At 42.4% G+C, this 24,851-nt stretch overlaps 2 protein-coding genes and 1 long non-coding RNA gene across 6 annotated transcripts in view; 1 reads left to right on the top strand and 2 right to left on the bottom strand.

Moving 5' to 3' along the window:
- PPP2R1B (protein phosphatase 2 scaffold subunit Abeta) overlaps nt 1-20,766 on the bottom strand; it is a 32,856-nt gene extending 12,090 nt beyond the window's left edge. For 3 of the 4 annotated variants that reach the window (XM_038536206.1, XM_038536205.1, XM_038536208.1), the window contains exons 1-13: nt 20,606-20,766; nt 19,749-19,839; nt 19,320-19,420; nt 15,705-15,937; nt 15,215-15,362; nt 10,965-11,120; nt 10,641-10,755; nt 10,182-10,252; nt 9,696-9,830; nt 9,033-9,206; nt 6,108-6,168; nt 1,350-1,504; nt 339-481 (exon numbers count right to left, since the gene is read on the bottom strand). In XM_038536206.1, the coding sequence (XP_038392134.1) occupies nt 339-481; nt 1,350-1,504; nt 6,108-6,168; nt 9,033-9,206; nt 9,696-9,830; nt 10,182-10,252; nt 10,641-10,755; nt 10,965-11,120; nt 15,215-15,362; nt 15,705-15,937; nt 19,320-19,420; nt 19,749-19,839; nt 20,606-20,719 (1,697 nt within the window). In that variant the 5' untranslated portion in view covers nt 20,720-20,766. The remainder of the gene's footprint in view (nt 1-338; nt 482-1,349; nt 1,505-6,107; nt 6,169-9,032; nt 9,207-9,695; nt 9,831-10,181; nt 10,253-10,640; nt 10,756-10,964; nt 11,121-15,214; nt 15,363-15,704; nt 15,938-19,319; nt 19,421-19,748; nt 19,840-20,605) is intronic. The other variant, XM_038536207.1, reaches the window with a different exon arrangement.
- A 110-nt stretch (nt 20,767-20,876) lies between these two features.
- Nucleotides 20,877-22,451, top strand: LOC119871817. The gene is made up of 3 exons (XR_005359288.1): nt 20,877-20,979; nt 21,494-21,645; nt 22,130-22,451. It is a non-coding gene; the product is annotated as an uncharacterized LOC119871817 (long non-coding RNA).
- ALG9 (ALG9 alpha-1,2-mannosyltransferase) overlaps nt 20,885-24,851 on the bottom strand; it is a 115,856-nt gene continuing 111,889 nt past the window's right edge. The window contains exons 15-16 of the mRNA XM_038536183.1: nt 22,584-22,658; nt 20,885-21,115 (exon numbers count right to left, since the gene is read on the bottom strand). Coding sequence (XP_038392111.1) covers nt 22,595-22,658 — 64 coding nt within the window. The 3' untranslated portion in view covers nt 20,885-21,115; nt 22,584-22,594. The remainder of the gene's footprint in view (nt 21,116-22,583; nt 22,659-24,851) is intronic.

Below are 24,851 nucleotides of genomic sequence, written 5' to 3'. Positions count from 1 at the left end.
CTGGGCCAGATAAATACTATAGGGTATATATAGTCTCTGGTCATTTATGAAGTTTAAAATTAAAAAAAAAAAATGTAAATGTTTATAATATATACCTGACAAGTACTAAGTATTCTAAACCCTGAAGAGACTTAGCTCCAGACAATGATCTACACATAGAGCTTCGACACAAATGACAGTCACACCCTCAGAAATGCTTGTCCAATTACTTCCTTTTACACAAACCCCTACCTTAGGTCAAGTGAAAAATCACTAAACTTAGGCTCCGCTATTACTCCCCACTTAAAAGGTAAACACTTAAATCTACTTCTTAAATAAGACTAATATTGAAATCTTACTCAGTATCTAGAATTGGTCCAATTTTCTGAAGAGATTTGGCCACATTGAAACGGACATTCGCTACTTGGTCTCCTGCCATTTTCAACACGATAGGCAACATCTGCTTAGTGGTGATTTCCTGCCCACAGGCTTCAGACAGCGCCTTGGAAAAGAATTAAGATAGCACATTTAAAACACTTTCAGGTTTTGTTTTTTGTTAAAGATTTATTTATTTGAAAGAGAGAGAGAGTGCGAGCATGCATGGGAAGAGGGAAAGGGGGAGAAGCAAAGAGGATCTCAAGCAGACTCCTGGCTGAGTACAGAGCCCAACTCAAGGCTCGATCCCCCGGTCCCAAGATCATGACCTGAGCTGAAACTGAAAGTCAGACACTTAACCAACAGAGCCACCCAGATGCCCCTAAAACACTTTCATGTTTTTAAATATCTCCAAACCCAAAAAGCCAAATGAGTAACTTAAAAAGAAAGTAAGTGACCAACAGGAAAATGTTTCTAGTCTGAGCATCTGAATGAGGGATACAAGGTAACATTTAAAGAATTAAACCAGAATTCACCACTGATTTGAGTACTGCTTTTTTCCCTCTTTTTTTAAAGATTTTATTTATTTATTCACGAGACACACAGAGAAAAAGGCATAGACATAGGCAGAGGGAGAAGCAGGCTCCATGCAGGGAGCCCAATGTAGGACAAGATCCCAGGACTCCAGGATCATAACCTGAGCCAAAGGCAGATGCTCAACCACTGAGCCACCCAGGCACCCTTAACTACTGCTAGCTAGCTAGCTAGTTAGTTAGTTAGTTAGTTAGTTAGTTAGTTAGTTAGTTATGGAATTTTTTTAACTACTGCTTTTAACATGAATTTAAAAACTGACATTTTCTCCCATCAACTAACTGAATTAATCATTATAAGAAACAGGTTTCAAACAGAACACAACAGATTCAGATTTCAGAAATACAGCCCCAAATAACTCCTGTAGCAGTAGAGCTTAGCAGTAAAAGATGTGTAATACTTACATTAATGCAGAATAAAGTGGTCATTCTGTGCAAGTAATTAGGATCATTTGCCATTACTAGCACTTTGGGAACGATGGTATTCTGGGCCCACTCTGTACCAAACTTCTGAACAAGTTTCATGAGGTTGTTGGTGGCAGCTTCCCGGATGGCGTACACTGGCAGAAGAGGTGATAGAGCACATGGTCATGCTGCTCACATCATAAGCATAACCTACTTTACTGACATCATCATCGAAGGGGGCCCCAAAAAAGCTCTCCACAAACACCCCAAATTTACTCCTACTATAATGGCAAACGTGCTCAGATAGAACTCCTAATATACTGATTTGGTCTTTTATAGTTGAAAAATGTCTATATTCAGGGTGCCTGGGTGGTTCAGTAGTTGACCTTTGGCTCAGGTTGTGATCAGGGTCCTGGGATCGAGTTCCGCATCAGGCTCCCCACAGGGAACCTGCTTCTCTCTCTGCCTCTCTTCTCTGTGTCTCTCATGAATAAATAAAATCTTAAAAAAAAAAAAGAAAGAAAGAAAAAGAAAAATGTCTATGTCCAAGAAAAAGGAGCTCAGGAGCTCATTAGAGGCAACACTAGTTAACAAATACTGAGTGTCTACAAGGTGCCAGGCATTACAGGAAGAATACAGAAGATACCCCCACACACTATCAGAGGAGAGAAAGCTAATGCCTTCCGAGGAGTCACGTGGGTCAGAGTGATCAGCATGAAGCATATGTACAAAGATCGTGAGGGCTGGAGGAGTTCAGAGAAGAGAGAACAGAGGGGTCCAGGAAGCTTCAGGAAAGAGAGGCCTTGCTCTGAGCCTCGGACATTAAGGAGAATCTGTATAAGTGGAGGAAAGAGGGGAGGTATTCCTGGAGAGGACAGACACACATGGAGCAGGGCACGAGGGAAAGCTGTAGTAAGCAAGGCTGCAAGGCTGGACAGTCAGGGGACTCGGAACAGAGCACTGTGGAAGCTAAATTTAGAGTTTGTAAGAAAAACAATGAGTTTTTAAAGCAGAATTGTGACCCGATGACCAATGTGGTATTTAAGCAAGATTATTCCAGCAGCAGCAAGAACATCAGAGGAGAGAAAGCCAGCAGGGAGGTCACACAGAGGTCACTGTGGTCACCTGCACGTCAGCAAATAAAAACCTCAGAACCATTCGCCTCTTTTCCCTTAAAAGGTTTATGTGGAAACATGTCAAGTATCATCTGTGAATAAATGTGTGCGCTTTAACATCTAGCAACTCCCTGTAAGATTTATCAAGGATATCATAAATCTAGATAATGAAAGCCCGAGCTACTATTTTCTCAACAACTCACTGGGGTACACAGCAGCAACAGTCAGGCCCGCTGCAGCTTCCTTTCCCGGGTCCTGTAAGACTCAAACCTTGGGCTTGGATAACAAATCTGGGGCAGTGGGTGCTGATTCCTGTTTCTACTTCCCTCTCCAGGTAGGCCACCCTCCCAGGTAATAGGATGGACAAGGAGAGCTATCCAAGCTGCAGCCCTCATCCTGGACAATTTATAGACGGCTTCCAGGCAGGAAATATCTACTCTCCCCAGTCCACAGATCCTTTTGGGCAATGCCACTGCTAAGAATAAGAAAGGCAGCGTAGCCGAGGAACTACATAATTTATTACTGACATGAAACCTGACCAACGTCTGTGGGAGAAGCAACCTGTCAGTGATAGCAGAAGCGCTCCCCACAGAACAGACGAGAGTCAACTGCTTTACCCACCACACTAATCCCCTCCCTTTACCTTCAGGGTCTCAGTCTTTGGCACAGCCTCCTCCCAGCTCCTCCCATAGGGTGAGGCTTCCTAAAGCATCTGTGTCTTGTCTAATTCTGGTTTTTAATTTGCTAGAGATTTTTCTCACCTCAATGCCATGACCATAGGAAGGGATCTCAATGCCAGAGTAACCAGAGACCACACATGTGCTCTGCCTTGGCCCAGACCTCAGCTGTACTCAACTGTACTTGGCCAGATGCCTACTATGTTCTTGCCTCCTCTCAATTTTGTGCCAAAAGAATGCCAACCATTCCAGAGCTTGGCCTATTTTCTCCTCTTGTTTTGTCTCTCTCCCTATCCTCTCAAGGTCTGATGGACTCGCAAGGTTCCTCTGAATGCCTAACACACTCCATATGCTCACTCTGATTCTTTATCCTTTCTCCTAGAAGAGATAAGTTCCCCTTCTAAATTCCTAAATACTGTCCACTCAACCTCAGAAAAAGAGGTGGCACTTTCTTCCTTATACTACTCCAGATTTTTCACAATATTCTGTATTTTTTATTTTTAAAGATTTTATTTATTTATTCATGAGAGATACAGAGAAAGGCAGAGACACAGGCAGAGGGAGGAGCAGGCTCCATGTAGGGAGGCCGATACGGGACTCGATCCTGGGACTCCGAGATCACGCCCTGAGCTGAAAGCAGACGCTCAACCGCTGAGCCACCTAGGTGTCCCCATGATATTCTTTTAGTAGTTTAGTAACCAGGAAAAAAAGTTTCAAAAATGTTAACTGATCAGTGATCACTACAAAGTAGTTATCTACAATGCAAAACAAAGCCAACAACAAAAAACCCATATGATTAATTAAATACAGAATAATTTCACAGCTGGAAATTCACTGATTCAAAGAATGTGGCAACACCAATTAAGTTATGCTAGCGTGCTGCTGCAGGAAAAAGAACAAGGGTCTCTTACTCCAAATTGGAGGGAAAATATCTACAAAGTGAGGAAGGAGTAATTGACTCCTACAGACAGAGCAATCTTATATAGAAAGGGTGTCAGGGATCCCTGGGTGGCGCAGCGGTTTAGCGCCTGCCTTTGGCCCGGGGCACGATCCTGGAGACCCGGGATCGAATCCCAGGCTCCCGGTGCATGGAGCCTGCTTCTCCCTCTGCCTATGTCTCTGCCTCTCTCTCTCTCTCTCTCTCTCTCTCTCTGTGTGTGACTATCATAAAAAAAAAAGAAAAAAGAAAAAAAGAAAGGGTGTCAGGAACTCAATTCTTTGTGGAACATTAGGACTTTAAAAGTTCCTCAGAATTTATCCAGAATGCAAGCTTTCAAAATAATAATAATAATAATAATAATAATAATACATAGAATGACCCACTGGGATGTATCCTTCCCACTAACGTTAAATACGTATCAGAAATAACATAAACATTATTTTCCCTAAAGAAAAGGAATTTCTTTCCTGTGATTTACCAAACCTTTCATTTAAAAGAAAAAAAAAAATTGGCCATAAAAAGGTAACTTCTTTAGAGGACAAGAAAAAAGTCCTCACACCTTTTTTGAAAACACTGAAATTACCTGCATATATATGCTTTTACAAGATTTGCACATTTCTCTTTCACACTTTCCTCCTCACTGTCTTAACCTCATGATCTTCCACATGACCCAAATATGCCCTTAATGAAACCACCTCGGTGTACAAGCAGACACAAGTATCCCACTCCTCCCAAATATCCAGGTGTAAGCATAGCCAGTGAACAGAGATACTTTCAACACATCAAGTCTATATAAGGTGTTGTGGAACCGAAACAGGATGCCCAGCAGATGCACCAAAATATGGAACCAAAGCTCACCCAGAACACTGTAAGCCCCCAGGGCCTCATGTGAACAGCTGTCAGACCACACTGAAGTTGCCAGGCCTGGACACAGGGCCTGGCAGTGAATCTCGCTGGTACAGAGGGCACCCCACCCTCCCACCCATCACTGCCTGGCAGACAGGAGGAGATACGCAGACCTGAGACCTTGGCAAAAAGTCAACTGCTAACAAGTTAACATGTAAGGTGGTTTTACAGAAAACATCCACTGCCTCGTCTATCTTGATAAGCAGCTTTCACTAAGTTTGTGGCACTAGAAGAAAAGGATTCTGTGATTGTTGATTTATGTCATAAATATAAAAAGAAGAGAAATTACTTTAAAACATATTTTCTAAAACAGGTGTTGCACCTGACCCTGCCTGAGCCTGAGGCCTCAGCAGCAGCCAGGGTACAATTAAGCCTGCCTTTCACCAAAACCAGAAATCTGGGCCCCCTTTGTCCTCAGCAATAGCTGGCATCTCCTACCCCTAGACTCCTTTATTGCACCACTGTATACCTCCCTTCTCTAAGTCACCTCAAAGAGGCCAAATAGAGACTTCACCCCACCTCTGACCAGATGCCAATCCCTATCTAGCCCAGTCTATGATGACTAAAAAACTCCAGTGCCATGGTCGAGCAGAAGACTGTGGAATAAGGCAGGAGTGTATATATAAAAAAAAGTCTGAAAATAACATAATAGAATGGCTAAGAAACAGGGCAGAGATTGTTTAATGAAGAAAATAAAATTTAAGATTAAAAAAATTGGGGATCCCTGGGTGGCTCAGCAGTTTAGTGCCTGCCTTTGGCCCAGGGTGCGATCCTGGAGTCCCGGGACCGAGTCCCACGTTGGGCTCCCAGCATGGAGCCTGCTTCTCCCTCCTCCTGTGTCTCTGCCTCTCTCTCTCTCTCTCTCTCTCTGTCTATCATAAATAAATAAATCTTTAAAAAAAAAAAAAAAAAGATTAAAAAAATTGGTAGAAAATAGCAATGTCAAACTTGTGTTCAAAGGAAGCTAAGTAGACTTTCATCAAAGCCTTTCTTCATCCCTACACTGGTAAGGCAAAACGTCTGGTCAGATTGGGATTCCATTTTAAAAAGGAAATATATGAACAAAATGGATGTATGCAAAAACATGGGCCTTCTATATTAATCTGTTTAACTTACTCACCATGGTCCACAAGCCAGGCCATACATAAAGAATTCAGCTTTTCGTCAAAGAACTCCACACCCTATAGACACAGAAGATCCCATTAATACATATCTCCAAAGTTCAGAAATCAAGAAGGTCTATTTACATTACATCAAAATGACCTGAAAGCTAAAAAAACATGTTTCCAAATAAGCTGAATGCACAAACTAGCCAGAAAAGGAACAGCATTGAATCTGATATACAAACTGTTAAGTCTATTTTATTAGTGATCATAAACAAAGAAAAGCCTAAGCGAGATGGCCCAAGCCCTGCTAAGTGGGAGAGAAGAGGAGGACCAGGTGCCAGATACAACAGCGCAGATGAGCTGGAAGGAATACACTATGGACAGTTTCTCAAGCAGTATCTAGATTATTTGTAAAAATGAGTTAACCCAGGAAAGTATCTGTCAATTAATAATAGTTCTCAATTTTTTCCCTTTGTGGTGAATATCATAATAAACCCTTACGGATGAAGGAAGTGAGAAGAAGAAACAGAGAGACTCACAATTAAAGAGAACGTCTGGAATGATGGGAGGAAACAGAGGACAGAGAATAAAGCAGGCACAAGACTCCAGGGAAAGTGGCCTCAGGAGAGTCACAGGTGGAACCATCCTGACCTTCCCAGTTCTGCTCCTCCTGGCAACAGGCAGCCACCCCAGTACAGGCGGTTTTACACACACCTGCCCCTGGGAGGGCTTCTACTGCAGGTGGGAACAGTGCTGGGGTATCTATTGCCTCCTCTGTGGGATCTACCTGTCCTGACAGTGGTTTTATTTCTTTGGAGGCTAAGGAGTTACTAACCAGTATTTTAAATGAAGACATGTTATACCAAGTGTCTTTGAAAATAGTGACCTAAGGAAACAGCTTTATGGTAACAGATTATGAATAGGTTTTAGCATACACAGGATTACCACATCAGCCTTCAAAAACTTCCTTTTCATTTCAGGTTATGGATTTTTCTGAAGTCTTAATTCACTTTTATCTCCCAATTCACGTGGCTCAACTTTATATTTACTCATCATGGTCCACCAGCCAGGCCATACATAAGTTCTTGAAAGAATTTTATAAACTAACTACCTGATACAAAAATTTTTACAGATAAGGAGAAAAATAAGGATAAAATATACTTCAACCAGGAAGTTAAAGATACTGAACAAAACGCTCACGATTAATGTGTGCCACCCCCTGCCAGACAGGTAGGAGCCAGCTAAATGCAATCACCACCTGCCTTGCTTCCATACTCCCTCCACCACAGAGCTGACCTTTGCCAACGGCCCAGGTCTAAGGGGAGCAGAGGTTAAAAGAAATGATACTAAAACTGCCCCTCCCTTGTAGACAGCTGTTTCAGTTTTTAGCAAACCAGTCAGGCGCTCCTGCTTTCCACTCTGGAGAGGAGATGCAGATCAGTCACCAGGGAAGAAGAGAAGATGATCGTCAGCACTTGGGAGTGACAGAGGACAAACCCATGACAAGGTGACTTCACCTGACCCTGTTAGCTATTCACTGATACTCTGGCATCTGCTTTGAATTTTACAAAACATAATGCCACAGACACGCAAGGGCATACTTCATAAATTAAATATGCCCAAATAAGCAATACAGATTCAGTGGTCCAAGAAGAAAAAATTAGTCCCACGTGCTGTGATCCGAAAGTCATGGAAGGGGGAATCCCTGGGTGGCTCAGCAGTTTAGCGCCTGCCTTCGGCCCAGGGCGTGATCCTGGAGTCCCGCATAGGGCTTCCTTGTATGGAGCCTGCTTCTCCCTCTGCCTGTGTCTCTGCCTCTCTCTGTGTCTGTCATGAATAAATAAATAAAATCTTAAAAAAAAAATGAAAGTCATGGAAGGAGGGTGAGAATGGACACAAATCACAGAAGGTTAGCTATAAACTAATGAAGTGTAGGAGCTTTCTCAAAAAATATTCACGTATTTATTCATTCGACACTGAACAAATGTTACGTGCCTAATTCCTGCCAGGTTCTGGCAAGCACTGCAAGTGAAACACTCAACACGGCCGCTGCCTGAGAAGAGATCACTTGTCATCTCCCCAGCTAGATTTTCACAGACCGTTCCAATACACTGTAGCATGTGCTACCAGCAGAGGAAAGGCATATCACACCTAACACTATCTAGGGCACTTAATAAAAGAGAAAGGAAAGGATGTGGCTGTAAAACCCAGCACTGAAATTCTAATTAATCTGATGATCAGTTCGAGTAAAACTAACCATGAAACTTAAAATAGTAACGCATGGTGTGTTACTGTGCTCTCTGGCCTCCGGACTTCATACTCCTTTCCTATGTGATGAGGTCTCAACTCCCTTTAACCAGAATGTAGGAAAAGGGGTCTTCAGGGACATTTTGCTCAGAATATAGGTAAACAACTGCCCTGTGCAAAAATCAAAGTTTTAGAGACACTAAATATCATACTATGTTATTTTTTTTTATCAAGAAACTGATTATAGGGATGCCTGGGTGGCTCAGCGGTTGAACATCTGCCTTTGGCTGAGGGTGTAATCCCGGAATCCGGGATCGAGTCCCACATCGGGCTCCCTACGAGAAGCCTGCTTCTCCCTCTGCCTGTGTCTCTGCCTCTCTCTTTTTGTGTCTCTCATGAGTAAATAAATAAATCTTTTTTAAAAAAAGAAAGAAACTGATTATATTCTACTATGGCTTTGCTTTTAGGTGGTGATAAGGCGAAATGTGTTTCTATAATATATTTTTGTTAGAAGTTAATGCACTAATGAAAATAAAAACCATTCTACCGCCAACTAGATCAGACCACATTTTCATGCATCTAAGTGAACATAATCCTATGAGCTCTGTGTGCCTCCGTGCCTCCTATGTACGACGGTCAATCCGCTCCACTATCTGAGGCTACCGTTCACTTTATGGAGCACACATACTCACCAGCTGGCCCGCCAGCAGTGGCATATACTCAATGATGGCCAGCCTGACCCTCCACTTGGCATCTTCAGCCAGCTCCACTATGGCAGGAAGAAGAGACTGAGAAAGTTGACGGATCCCAATCACTTCATTTACACAATCCAAATTAGAGATGATATTCAAACGAACTTCTGGACACTGCAAATACACGAGCCCCAAAAGAACACATGTAAGAATCAAGTTCTCTGCCTAATATTCTCCTACTGAGGACGTAAAAACTGCCTTGAGGATTACATGTAATAATACAGGTAAAGCCTTTATGATCATGCCTAACAGACAGGATTACTCAATAAATGTTAGCCACCATTACAATTTTGATGCTACCTTTAAACTTAAATTAAAAACATTTAAAACAAAGATACATTAGCTTTAAAGAGAAGACACCAGTGCATATTATGCAGAGAGGATACAAAGACATTTTCAGGTCTGCATCAATGGCTCCCTGTGCTCATTTTCTGCAAAACTTGTAACTCCAAACCCAAACACAGGAATTGTCACTGGTTTAAAATAAGCTACCTTTTTTTATCCTTTCATCCCTGCTTCGGGTTCTATTTTAGTGAAACCCCAAACCAAAACCAAACCAAATCACTGACGATCAAAGGCAATGGAATTTTTAGCCAGACTCACCTCATCCTTTAACTGAGCTAAAAAGAGAGGTAGAAGATGTTCAATGGTGTTCTCTTTGCCCAAAATGGTAGACAATCCCATAATTACAGAAGCTAGAGCTGATTTGACGTGTTGATTTGTATCAGATACTAATTCCTAAAATAAAATCAAAATTAAAAGCCTTTCTTTTTTGGCAAGACAACAGAAACTTCCATACCCTCTCCAAAAGAATTTAAAGAGACAGCACTATTTCAATATTGATTAGTTGATCAATTTCCTAAGGCCATCAGTTAGACAATGGAAACCTACCACCAGAAAGCATTTTGCAATCACAAACACAAGTAACAAGGAACAGTGTCACATGAACGTAACTGTCCCAATCATTCCTTATCCACCTTCAAACTCAAAGAACTTTAAGGTAAAACAAAGAAACAAAAAACTGAGGTAAAGTTTACCTTGTAACATACAGGGCCGGGTGAAACAAAAAAATAACCTAGTTAGGTTTACCTTTACATAGGGCAGAATTTGATTCATAATTATGGTCTCTCTACCTTCAGTGGGCAAGTTCTCACAAAGTTCTGCAAGAGAGAAATAGAAAAAAACTGATGCTTACATACAGTCATTTACGAGGAGCCAGGTTTATCAACAGTTTCAACTTAAATCATGTTTAAGCAAATAAGCTCCAAGAAGGGAAAACAGCTCTTATTATAAATGTACTTTTCATCAGTCTTGCCATATACACCAATCCAATCTGCAAAGGCATCTTTTTTACAAAAACAAGATAAAATGGTTATCTGGTTTTAAATACAGAGAGTAGAAGCCTTGTTGACAATGTAACATCCCCACATATTGAAGCTTTCTCTTATTTAAAAACACATCCCACAACAAAAAGCACACACAATTCACTGACATTTAATAAATGCCAAATGAATGATACATCCTGCAACATAAATTGAACTCCTTTACCTTTTACTTTGTGGGCAGCAGCTGCTCGGACTTCAGCTTCACAGTCTTTAAGTAGGTTCTGAAAGGCAGGGATGAGGTCGTGTAGGGTGATTTTAGGGCCCACAGCTTTCTGGAGCTAGAAGACAATTTGTACAGGTTTTAATGTAAACTAACAAGTTAACTAACATGAATGAAACAAAACAGTGTAACCTTCAAGTACGTTCTTGCTACAAGCACTTCCAATTCAGAAGAATTAATTCAGAAACTTTTGGTACACAGCAAATCTGTGGGTTTCAAGATTTTTTTTCTCTTAGTACTTAAAAAACGTCAGGACAGTAATTTTACCTCTGAAAACTTATCAGCTACCATGTAGCGGACCCTCCAAGATTTATCTTCTGCTGCTTGCCGAAGCGTAGGCATCACCAAAGACTCGAGGTCCTCCTGAGACAGTAACTGAGCAATGCTGACACAGGCTTCCACAGCTAGGAGACGCACTGAATCCTACAGGAAGAAAATTTCTTTCTGTTGGGACACCTGGGTGGCTCAGTGGTTGAGCGTCTGCCTTTGGCTCAAGGCGTGATCCCGGGATCGAATCGAGTCTCCCATCGGGCTTCCTGTGAAAAGTCTGCTTCTCCCTCTACCTAGGTCTCTGCTTCTCTCTGTGTCTCTCATGAATAAATAAAATCTCTTACAAAAGAAATTTCTTTCTGTTAATCAGACAAGACTGAGGCAGAGCCACAGGGCAGTAGAGCATGCGTGGCACAGGGCAGTGCTATGGGTGTCCTTCAAAAGAAACGAAACAAAACACTCTACACAGCTTCATGTCTTTATGTCTTGAAACAGACTTTGCATAACAAATCCATAGACGTAGAAACAACCTTGTTCTAGTGTGAAAGTAAGGTGATTCCCTTGGTTAGAGTGCAAAATTTTTATTAAGGAAAATGAAATAAAAATGTAAAAATTAAATTTAAAAAAAAGAACATTTTAATGATATCTTCAAGGCCTTCCTATAATAAACTGTTGAGGGATTAAAAAAAAATGACAACTATACTTGAGCAAACTATTCAACACCTCACAAGAAAAACAAGAGAATAAGGGTAAGGGACAGGAAGCTAAGTTGTCAAAATTCTCCATTTGCACTGGCAGTGATAGTAGGCATGACATGATGACTTGGAAAGAAATACACAGAAAAACAAAATAGTAATTTAAAAAAAAAAAAAAAAAACCCACCATCCACTGGATTTCAATGTTAAGAATCAGGGACAGAATAACTGAGGTAGCCAAGCCTAGAAAAATTCAGCAAAACAAATTTAGAAATGTATAAGATGAATGAACTCAATGTCCTAAATATAAACTGCCAAGTTTCAATGTGATGCCTATGTGTCCCTGAGCAAGTAGAAATACTCAATTAGACAAATCAATGAAGAATTATGAATTGAGATTAAAGCTTTAGGAATCATAAATATGTAAGTAGAAGCTAAAAATACGTCAAGATAAGCACCCAAGAGAGACAGACCAAAACCTTGAACAGCATGTGTCTATATATGATTATGTATTTTTTATGTACAACATACACATACATCTACACAAGAGAGATAGTGACTCAACTTTCCAAAATATTACAAATTTTTTAAATTGCTGGTCAACAATAATTTACTATATGCCCAGAACACTCACTCCTCTATCCAAATGAATAAGCCAAAAAAGGCTAGAACTTGGTTCTTGGTAGTAACTATACAAATATTTTTGGAATCCAAAAACAATGTTAAATCAAGGGACTACTATGATCTATGGAAATATATACTAATAAATATTTGTTAATCCCTTTTCCCCTCTATACCTGCTCCTCCTCCCAAAATCTTCTCCATCTCAGCACCACCATCCAGACAGTATGGGCTCAAGCCAAAAATCAAGGTCTCCTTGATTGCTCTTCCCCTCATCCCACGCAATCCCACTGTAATCCTAATGATGCTACCTCTAAATCTGCCTCTAGATTCTCTGCGCCTTCACTGTACCACCCTTGTTCATCATGGCGTCTTGTCTGAATTATTGCAGAAGTCTCCTAACTGGTCTTTCTATTTGTAATCTCACCCTTACCCCTTACAATTCGGCTTTCACTCAGAAGCCAGAATATTATTTTTAAAATGTAAACTAGGACCCCTGTGATATGTCCCCTATCTTATCCAACCTCATAGCCTACCAGAGTCTCTATCACCCACTATGTTCCAAGGCTAGGTGTCCTCTCCTGGAATTCTCTTTTCCTGGAGCTCTGGCTTTCTAGGAAAGGGCATGGCTGGCATTTTCTTCTGTGTCTCAGTTTATATTACCTTCTCAGAGTCCTTCTCTAACCAGTCTAGCTAGATGAATGCCCTATAATCATTCCATATTACATCATCCTACTTTATTTTCATCATAGCCTTTATCGTTGTTAATGCTTTTTTTTTTTATCTGTTTACTATCTGTTTTCCTTCATCAAAATGTACACTCCATGACAGAAGGGCCTTTGTATCCCGGCACCACAACAGTGCCTAATATGTAGCAGATACTCAATAAATATTTTTTCAATGAATGAATAAGCCGGGAACAGCAATTCTATCAGTGTCAGATGGAATATACATACACATAATTTGACAACTAGGCACTTAGTATTTTTTCTAATATATCACAACTAGAAATTATATGTCTCTTAACAAAAAATACAATCCCACATATGAAGTGGTCTTAACACCCAAAAATATCAAATCTAAATCTTATTAAGCCTCTAGATCAGAGATGGGACAAACACTGCCTAAATCCAGGACTGTAGCTACCTTATGTAAATAAAGTGTTATGGGAACATGATGCCCATTAGTTTACACATTATAGTGCTTTTGTGTTACAAGAGCAGAGTTGAGTAGTTACAACAGAAACTGGTCCACAAAGCTAAAAATATTTACTACCTGGCTTTTTATAGAAAAAGTTTGCAAACCCTCCTCCCCCATACTAGATGCAACTATCAATTTGCAGGAAATACAGAGGACAAAGGAAATATTAAATTATACCATGAGAAGCATAATCAACAAATTCCTAAACGAAGATTCTAAACCTATGCTGTCCAATGTGGTAACCACAACCCCACATGTGGCTTCTGAGTAAATGAAGTATGGTTAGTGTCACATGTTCAAGTGAGGATTATTTTGGAAATATTGGGTTAAGTAAAATGAATTATTAAAATTAATTTCCCACTGTTTACTTTTTAAAATGTGACTACTAGAAAACTTAAAATGAAGTTTAACTTAAAATTAACCTACAATGTTTAAGTAAAAACATTACAAAGAGAAGCAGGAGGTGGTTACCAGGAAAGTCAAGATAAAGTATTATCCGAAGCAGGCAGAGTGTGACTATGTTTGGGAGGGAGCTTGTGGTGGGCTTCTAGGGTAGTGGCTCTCCAAGTTCCGTTTGCTAATAAGATGACTTTATCTTATTCATTGAATTGTATATTTTGTACTCTTTTCTGTTATTTTAATAACATTTTTAAATTATTTTGAAAGCAAAATTTACCATCTCTCAATCTTGAATCTGAAAATGACACTCATCAGTACGTATCTGGTGCTCCTGGTCCTATACATGTGAAGTGATTCTAGGGTACACACTAGGCAAATTAAGACTCTAAAAGGATTCTTCTAGAGTCCAGAAACTCTGGGGGCTGATTCCTCTGAACCACAAAGGGAAACAGTACAGCCTGGCTGTGAAGACTGTAAACTCTGGAACCAACTGTACAACTGTGTCTGCTAACTATGCAACCCTGAAAAGTTACTTTAATTTTCTGTGTTCGTTTCCTACTATATCACACAGGGTTTCTACCTCATGAGGGTATTGTGAAGACCAAAGCACTTCTTACATGTAAACCTCTTAAAACAGGCTGAGAAAAATTACATACTTAATGTAGGTGCTCCTTAATTGTTCTTATTTCTACTCCCAAAAAGATACAGACCCTTGGATTTAAAATTGCTATTATGCAAAGTCAGCCTATATACTCATCCAGAGGATAGAGAGGGTCAAACAGCCTTCTTAACAGACACTATACTTGAAAGTCAAAAATTCCAGGCAACTCCTCCTCCCATGACTGGCTGCTATGAGCAAAAAAGGTATGTTACCCCTTAACGTAGATTTGGTTTTCCCTTCTAATGTGGCTCCCATTTCCTTTTTTCTTTTAAAAAAGAATTTATTTGACAGAGAGAAAGAGAACACAAGCGCACAAGCAGGGGGAAGGGCAGAGAGAGAGGGAGAAGCAGGCTCCACGCTGAGCAGGAACCCTGTGATCATGATCTGAGCTGAAGGCAGATGCTTAACCGACTGAGCCACCCAGGCACCCTCCCATGTCTTCTTTGACTCTTCTTTTAACCGCTGCTAATATAACAGAAAATCATGGTCTGGTTAAGAAAGAAATATAAGGACACTGAGATGGGTCATATTAAACTTTATCTAGCCCAGAATTAAGCATCAATTTGGCAAAAAGGATCTTAACAAGAGAATCAACACTCCCCAAAGAAATCCTTAAAATGTCAGAAGAGAGGACTATATCGATGTACTTTAAATAGTAAAGGCTAACTTACCTGTTCATCTGAAGCTAGATTTGTGAACAGTGGAACAATTTCACTTTTCACACTGTCTAATTCCAAAACTTTTGCAAATTCGCCCAGTTTGGAAGCGGCAGCACGTCGTACCATTGGAGTGTCATCTGAGCACAAGGAACGGAAGTGCCTGGGGCAAACAAAATAATGAAGGTATTTCCTCTCAAATACCATGGATTAAACACCCCCCAACACGCACACACACACACATACCTAAATACACACACACACACACACACACACACAGGGCCATTTTAGAGGTTTTCTCTTACAAACATCAGTGCTTAGGCTTTGACTCACAGAAGTAACAAGTATAAACAAAACCACTAGTATATTCAACTTAATGATAAAAAGTCATGTTACCACATCTGCTATCCTATCAGCCACTCACTGGTAACAGGGTATTATTGTGTAAATTGTCAGCTATGAGTTCCCAGTAATCCCAAATAACAGAGAAAACATCATATCTTACTGTCTAATCTCTGCCTTGACAGCATTTGAAGCCCTGGGATAGCAAACGCTGAACAAACCACATGCAGATGTGCGAGAAGTGAACCAATCACCACTCGCCAGGCGTTTCACCAGAGGTACAAAATGTGCTTCCAAAGCAACAGGAGTATGCTCCTGGGAGATCTGCCTCAGGGACTCCACAGCTTTGTCTCGAACCACAGTCTCTTCCACAGTTGCCAAACTTTCCAAAGGAGGCTGAATAGATCAAAAAGGAAAATCAGAGAAGAAAACTTACTGAATCAGGTTAGCTACACATTATCACCTTTTAAAGTGACTGAAGGGAGGTGGTACATGTAACCAGAATGTTAGCTACATCACACCAAATGGTTACTTTCAGTTCACACAGTGATAACATATGGTGCGTCCAACCTGAAGACACGACTTCTGTAGGACAGCCAAGATCTCATGTCCCAGATGGCAATTCCCAGATGGTGTCTACAAATGACACAGTAGAGACTTGACACAATATTAATATTACCACGAGCTGAATGACTAGGTTTAAAAGATATGTAGCCAAATTCAGATAAGATCATGTTTATTTCCTCAAGAGTGAGTGCAGAAACATGAGCAACACTGAGCACCACAATTACATGATGACATCCCAGCAGGCCACTGACCTACAGTCTCTGGAGTATTATTTGACCATTCCTGGAAATGCAGGCAACCCTTGTGCACTAGAGCCACACCATCAACTTATCTAACATATGAAAGAATACATACAGAATCTTGTGAGGAAGATACAAAGCAGGAGTTGGAGAACAATGGAGAGTATAGACCTGGTAGGAACCCTTGTCTACAGCTGCAGAGACCAGGAGGGTCGGTCTGGACTAGGATGAGTAAGTGAATATGACACAGCCCCATGAAAAGAGCAAGAGGGCTGGTCCTCTGAACCTCGACCTGGGTTTGCATCTGAGCTAGGTATATTCAGCATATGCCATGAGCTGCAAATATTCAACACAAAATCCACATACAGAACTGACCAAGAGATGAAACAGAATTATGAATCAAAGGAAAGTGTGTCTACCTAATAATACATTTCAAAAATCATTTGATACACAGAAGTAGAAAGTACTGAGCTTTCCTAAAAGGTATTTCACAAGCCATTTGAGAAGATACTGTGTTCTTACTCACTTGTGACTGCCTCACGATCTACCATTGCCTTCCCCAAGCTCCTCTCGTATAGCATCACTGGATAGTCTCTGTCACCACTATACAGTAAGGCCAACCTCCTGACAATCAACGAGGAGTTTTCTCTGAATCTGAACTCTGCCTGTTTCTCCCGGCTCTCTCCCTGTGGCCTCCCCTACCATCCTTCATATGCCAGCTCAACATCCAGCAAGGCAACCTGTTTCACACTTTGAAACCCCTGAATCAATGAATAATTACTGCTATACTGTAGCACTGAGGACAGAGAAAAAACAAGGCAGACAGGATCCTTGCTCTAGGGGGCTCTACAGTCTAGTGGAGGAAGATAACCGATCAAGAAAACAATCATATGGTGAGGAGTATTCTGTGAAGAAATAGAATAGGATGATGTGGTAAGGGGATGACTGGGAGGCAATTTCAGGTTAGGCATTCACGGAAGGCCTCTCTGAGAAGATGCACTGAAGTTGGTTCTGAATGACAAGGAACTAGCCACCAGAAGCTCAAAGAACAGCAGAAGGAATACCTAGGCCAATAATAAGGCAATAATAAGCTTGGTTTCTTCAAAGAACAAAAACACCACCACTATAAATAGAATGAAGTTCTCAAGAGGAACATGACATGAGATAAATTCACAGAGATAGTTTGTCCCTTAATTTACAGAACCTAAGGCAGGAATTTGGATTTTCAAAGAGCTGAGACGGGAAGTATCCACTTGCTGGGTGAAGAGCGAACCAGAAGGATTGGGTAGAAGGCAACTGTCAAGATGTTACTGGAGTAATCTAGAGGAAAGATTTTGAGATCTGGGGAGAGGAAAGGAAAGAAGAGCTAGGTAATAGTGGGAAGAAGGAAAGTGAACTGATTTGGAATATGTACAGAAGCCATAGGAATTACTAATGGATTGAATGTGGGAAATGAGGGAAAGAGGATGCAAGAACGTCTTCTAGGTTTTGGGTTGTCCAAGGGGGTAGACAGTGATGCCATTTACTGAGATGGGCCCACTAAATGAGAGCCATACTGTAGGGAGAAAATTGAGTTCTGTTTTAGGCATGTTAAATTTGAAATGCCTGTTTGACATACAAGTGAGAAAATCAATCACTGCTAGGAAGATATAAGCAGTATTTATATCCATGGAAAGGTCAGAGGCAGAAATAGAAATCAGAAATCAGCATCATATAGACCGTATTTAAGCCATGAAGCAAACACCACTATTTGGTCCAACTGCTGAATTCCTAGTCATCCTTCAAAACCTAGTTCAGACATCATCTCCCAAGAGGTTTTCTCCTTTCTACTATTTAGGTACCTTCTATGTGCTTCTATCTTTCCATCTAACACTGTACAGTAATTACTTGTTGACACAGAAGGGCAGAGACCTCATTCCATTCACACTGGTGAACACTCTAACATCAGTGCCTGATACAGTAGGCTCTCAGTAAATGTCAGCCACTGTGAACCGAACTCCTCAAATTCAGTCAGTCAGAAGCAAGCCGTAGACTTACAATCAAAGATAAAAAGCTAATGGACATTTCCAGGGAAGCTGACTAGTTCAGTCTGTAGAGCATGTGGTTCTTAATCTTAGGGTTGTGAGTTCAAGCCCCCAGGCTGGGTGTATAAATTACTTAAATAAATAAAAACTTAAAAAAAAAAAAAAAAGAGAGAGAGAAGCTAACATTTCCAGAATCATGACACTATGAGATAAGAATTAAGATCTCCAAATTTAGAGTGGTGAGGGGGAGAACTCCTAAAAACAATCAAACCCTTTTTTCTCCCAAACACTAACAAGTCCACAGAGGCAGAAAAGGAAAAAAAAAAGAAATCTTATGCTCACAGTCAGAAAGAGAAAGGGTTAATTGAGTCCAAAGTGCCTACATTATTGTTTTCTCAATAGCCAATACTGTGACAATCCATAAAAAAAAAAAAAAAAAGTCTGCATTGAAAATGCTGTAGTGGGGTATCCCTGGGTGGCTCAGCAGTTTAGCTCTGCCTTCAGCCCAGGGTGTGATCCTGGAGTCCCGGGATGGAGTCCCACCCACATCAGGCTCCCTGCATGGAGCCTGCTTCTCCCTCTGCCTGTGTCTCTGCCCCCTCTCTCTCTCTTGTCTATCATTAATAAATAAAATCTTTTTTTTTTAATAAAATCTTTTTTTTTTTTTTAAGATTTTTATTTATTCATTCATGAGAGACACACAGAGAGAGGCAGAGACACAGGCAGAGGAGAAGCAGGCTCCACGCAGGGAGCCAGACGTGGGACTCGATCCCGGGACTCCAGGATCATGCCCTGGGCCGCAGGTGGCGCTAAACCGCTGAGCCACCCGGGCTGCCCTTTTTTTAATAAAATCTTAAAAAAAAAAAATGCTGTAGTGTTCCCATCACCACACAATGTATTGTTTATACTGGAGAAGCTCTAGAAGAATGGCAGGCAGAACGTACTTACCAGCAAACAGTGGGCAAAGTCAGGACCTCCCACCAGGCCAGTGAAATTTCCCAGTTGCTCAGCAAGAGCTAACAGTACCTCATCTTCATCATAAATTGTATCTGGAAATGACAACAACCCAATGCTCATCAACAAGGATAGCTGGCCCAAAGCGGGATACTCACACAAAACTATAAACCCTCCATGTCTAACTAGATGGTCCTGTCGATACTAACAGCATTCTGGATCCACTTTACACAATGAGTTAGAAATGGACAATCTTGTATCAATTACCTTCCCCTTAGCTAAACAGTCACTATCTTAATATATCTGGCCACAAGTTTAGTACGTTAGAGCATGTGTAACAGATTCTAAAAAGAGTCCAAGGACTGAAAGCCATTGGAAAATGGAAATGGCCATGCCTTTTCTTCAAACAAAACATTCCCATACCCGTAAGGAATGGCAGCAGTTCTGTTCGCGTCCTTTCGACTCCAAGCGCTAGAGCAATTGTTGATAACTTCTTAATACTGTTGAGACGGAGCTGTGAGAAGAAGACAGCGGAAAGCATGAAGCGCACAGCTGTGATTTGGACCAAAGGATGAAAAGTGACAAACAAGTGAGATAACGACATGCTCAGTGACAACGAGGAAAACCCTCCACTGAGATCTTATTCTATGAGGAACCTCGGGAGCAGCGCAACACAGCTTCACTTTAGCCAGAGGAAGGTTTCTCAAGAGCAACCCTCAAAGGGCCCCTCAGAAAAAGGAAAAAGAGCACGACATCCAGGAAGTGAGACAACTTCCACACACCCTGCGGCGCGGCGGGGAAGCAGGTGAAACGGCTGGATACGACCCTTGCCTTCCCAGAAAGAGCGAACACACCGACTCCCCTCGGTTAACAAGCCGCCTCACTCTTTCCGCCCAGCAAGCCAGGCCGGTTTCCAGGCCGAGGGGAAGGCTCCATCCACCCGCAGCTCGGCCGCGCCGCCCTCCGCCCGCCCGGCCGCGACGCGCGTTCCCCTCGCACCGCCCGGAAGGGGCGCCCGGCGGGAAGCCGGGGCTCGCACAACCGCCGGGATCGCGGGGACGCCTCAGGCGCCGAGAGGAGGGGGGCTGGCGACGTCCAGAGGAACGCCGGGCCGAGTCAGCGCAGCTCCTCGGGGCTCTTTACCTTCCTCCCCATCAAATTTCTGCTCCGAGTCGGGCTCTTCCAGTCCCCCGGCCTCCCCCACCGCGGAGCCGACCTTCCTCCTTCCCCACCACACGCCCGGCCGGGCCCGCCTCCACTCCCCGGCCCCATTCCAGTACCTGCACGTCCTCATTGCGGAGCTCGTCGATTAAAACCGCGATCGGGTATAGCGAATCGTCTCCATCTCCTCCCGCTGCCCCCGGGCCGGTCCCGGGCCCCGCTGCGCCCGCCATGTTCTTTCTCCTCAGGCTGGTCGCCGCCGCCCGCCCCGCGCCCAGGCCCCGCCCCCGCCCCGCGCCCAGGCCCCGCCCCCGCCCCGCGCCCAGGCCCCGCCCCCGCCCCGCGCCCAGGCCCCGCCCCGCGCCCAGGCCCGCGCTGCCGAGGCCGGCGCTCCCACCCGGCGGAGGCGGGGCGGCTGAGCCTCTACCCGGCTGGCGGAGGTCCCCGCGCGGACCCGGCTGCGGGAGCTGCACGTTTGAACTCCAGAACAAGGGTGGGCTGAGAAAGCGAATGGAGCCCCCGCATCCCTTACGCACCCGAAAGAAACAGGGGCAGGAATTCATTCTGCTCATGATGGGCCGAGGGGGTCAGGGACCTACCTGAGTGATGCGAACTGTGCTCCTGGGACTCTGGCGGACCAAAGAGGATGCCCAAGGCCAGGAGGAAAACAAATTTAGCGCCTCCCCTGACTTCATCCTGGCCCTGAGCCACCGGGTTTCCAGGCCAATTTCCCCCGCTAGCCTCAAGCTTCCCCAGAACCCCCACCCCCACCCCCCACCTCTTCCTCTGGCCTGGGAGCCAGAATTGTATCTGGCTTCTGCTCCGTAAGACAAATAACGCGGGCGGTGAGAGAAAATGAACACTGCTGTCCAAACTCCCCAGTCAATATTTTTTCCGCTTTTTCCATGCAAGCTGTTAAAAACATGCTGCTCTCTTGTTTTTGTGTTTCTTTTCAGTTTGGTACTGGAATGGTGCCTTCTGTTGTTTTTTCTTCCTCCCTCTTTTAGGTCTTTAGCATGCTACAAGCACAACAATCAAGCAAAACTAGGACAAGCTTTAATCCTTCCAAATTGGGTGGAGTGGCTACTTTGCTTGTACGAGAAAGGCTAAACTGGCCTCCCTAGAACTCTAGAGTCCTCAAAGGCACCAGGAGGAGGAGGTGAGGGGCCTGGAGTTCTTTCAAAACTTAATGGAAAGTTTTCCTTTACCCTTCTGAGGCAGCACAGAACAACTAGAATGGCCCCTCTTTTTTTGTTTTGGGACTATAATTTAAGCAGTTTATACTGATAAACTACATAGTGATCACAAGCTCCAAAAGTAATTGTAGATCTAATTAATAAACATTATTAATAAACGCAATTCAGGAGACATTTTAAACATGGCATTCATAGGAAAAAAAAAAAAAAAACAATAGATAGAACCTTTGGTAGGTGTGAAAGTTTGGGAACCACTGGACCTGAACAGTAGCTCTCAAATTAAGTCTGTGGATGTTTTCTGTATGGCTTCAGTTTGGTTTTCATTTTGGTAATAATTTTTAGATTTATATAAGCATATTCTGGACTATATGGATGATCACTTTATAACCAGTATTGCCATACTATTTCAAGACTCAGGTTTGCATGTGTGTGCTTTTACCCTTTTAGGATAAAGAAAAAAGAACAGAAGTGGATTTAAAATGAAAATGGTGTTTTCATGCACAAAATGAAAGCCACATGACATCATGGAAATGCACTGTCGCAGCATTTCCAAGAGTGAGAAAACAGGTATTACAGGTCACTTGGTGGCAGAGGCACGTTCACCTCAAAAGAAGCTGAGCATTCACAGTCAACACCTGGGTCACAATACAGGGAATAATTCAGTATCTTGTCTTTGATTTGTAGCTCTATTTTGTTTTGTTTTGTTTTTTAGTGTATAAGAACTATAAATAAAAGAACATTATATTCCTCCTTTATATTTGCCAGTTTAAATAACATTGTAATAAAAATAATTTAAGTTGCCTGAGAGTTTTCACAATTTTTTTTTCCTTTAGAAATGGATCCAAAAAAAAAAAAAAGAAATGGATCCAAATAACACTCAAGGTTGGATTTTGTACTTTACCAGTTAGAAGATCAGAGGGGGTTCCTATTGGCATAGGAAGGAGAAATCTGTTCCCTTAGACTTGATGTAAAAAGTCTTCAGAAATGGTGGAGGAAGCAAGCAGAGAGAAGCACATTAAGTCAGTTCCACGCATATCATCATCTACATGTTAGCTCAAGCTCAGATGAGCCTCACTTTGAACAAAAATAAGCACACTGATTAATGCTAAGCTATTTTGTTTAAAACTCGGATATGCTTTCCTTACCCAAGCACAATGAACTGGATACCTAAGAAATAACTATGATTAAATATGAAGTCACAAGCTGAAAAAAGTAGGTGCCAAAAAATTGCCTGGTTTGAGAGTCATCAATTCTAGACTTCAATTCTGACCTCTCTGACTCACTGTGATCTACCTCTCTCCCTATATACCTCAATCCCACCTCCCACCCCCTCACTCCTAATAAAACAGAGTTAACCACTTCTGGGTCCCTCTCTAGTTACTGTGATGATTGTGAAAATGGAACAGGTAGTAAACATGGAGATGCTAATAAATCCTTCAATAAAGAAACTAATTAAAACAGACTACAGCAGAAAGAGGCTATTTCATAAACTGGGCCAAATGGAAACTGGAACAAAATCTAAGTCTTTTGGGGAGTGTGACCCACAGACTGTCTGAATGACCTAAGATGCGTGTTGAAAAATGCAGATTCCTGGCCTGCACCCTAGATCCAATGAATCCAAACCCAGAGAGCAGGGCAGGGCATGTTACTGGGTACGCCTGTGATTCTAATGTACATTGATATTTCAAAGTCATTGATTTAAAAGCATCTGGAAAATAATTTCCATGTCAATAAGCAGCTGTTCAGGAAGAGTCTGAAGAGTCTCTGGAGGCCACCTCTTGAAGAGAAGAAGTAAATGACAGCTAAAACTGCTTATCAATAAGTATTTCTGTCTCTACTGGCTATGGTTTTTGCCAAATTAAACTGATCCCTCTTTTGCCGGACTTCTGGAATTCAGCTAAGTACTTACAAATACAGCACTGTCATTCTGAGCTGCTGCTACACACTCTTCCTCTGTATTGCGCTCCTCTGGTCTCTTTCCCACACCCACACCCCCACCCCACCCCTACACACACATGCACACAAGAAACTAATGACCAAGGAGCACCAGAAGCAACAGCTGAGATTAGGCTGGGAGTTTAAAGCAACACTTGGGAAACAGTGTAACAGTCTCAGCACAAAAGCCCTGAGTTCTGACACCCACATCCAGTCCACTCATCTAGTGAATCAAGGAAGATAGGGTCAAACTTGTCCTATTCCTGTCACACAAAGCTTCAAGAATATGGAGAAGCACAAGCAGATGGGATCAATAGACATCAAGTCCTGTGCTTATAACGGCTCCCAGTGTCACAGCAGAAAAAAACGGGTCAGCCCAAGGAAGTCTAAAGGACATCACTGTCATGCTCTCTGGCCTCTTGCCTCATATTTATTTACTTTGCCTCTTCCTCACCATCCACAGGGCTTTACAAAACAAATGCTCGTTCAAGCTGATCTGCTCTAGAGCCACCCCCCTCCCCCCCGAAAGAGAAGGCCAAGTGCAAGACACCTGTATGCAGGTGGTTCTTTCTTTTTTTTTTTTTTTTTAAGATTTTTTTTTAATTTTTATTTATTTATGATAGTCACAGAGAGAGAGAGAGAGAGAGGCAGAGACACAGGCAGAGGGAGAAGCAGGCTCCATGCACCGGGAGCCCGACGTGGGATTCAATCCCGAGTCTCCAGGATCGCACCCTGGGCCAAAGGCAGGCGCCAAACCGCTGCGCCACCCAGGGATCCCATGCAGGTGGTTCTTTCAAGGCAGACCCAGAAGCATCCCACTGAAAAGGCAACCAAGAAATAATACATGAAAACAATTTTAATTAAGAAAAAAAAAAGTGGTCGGGATCCCTGGGTGGTTCAGTGGTTTAGCACCTAACTTTGGCCCAGGGTGTGATCCTGGGGTCCTGGGATCGAGTCCCACATCGGGCTCCTGCATGGAGCCTGCTTCTCCCTCTGCCTGCATCTCCGCCTCTCTCTCTATCTCTAATGAATAAATAAAATCTAAAAAAAAAATTAAAATTAAAATTAAAAAAAAAAAAAGTGGTAGATGGTCCAGTTCACACACAGAAAACCTGAGGTACAGGCAGGCATTTTCCAACTATCTTCATTTAGCAAGATGACCCTGGTAAATGGATTCCCAGGTCTGTACCTAATTCATTGCAAAGCAGTAATTATCACCATTGCATTAATGATA

This window comes from Canis lupus, chromosome 5 (genome assembly GCF_011100685.1).
Source record: "Canis lupus familiaris isolate Mischka breed German Shepherd chromosome 5, alternate assembly UU_Cfam_GSD_1.0, whole genome shotgun sequence".
NCBI lineage: Eukaryota > Metazoa > Chordata > Mammalia > Carnivora > Canidae > Canis > Canis lupus.
This window is presented reverse-complemented; position numbering and strand designations above follow the sequence as displayed.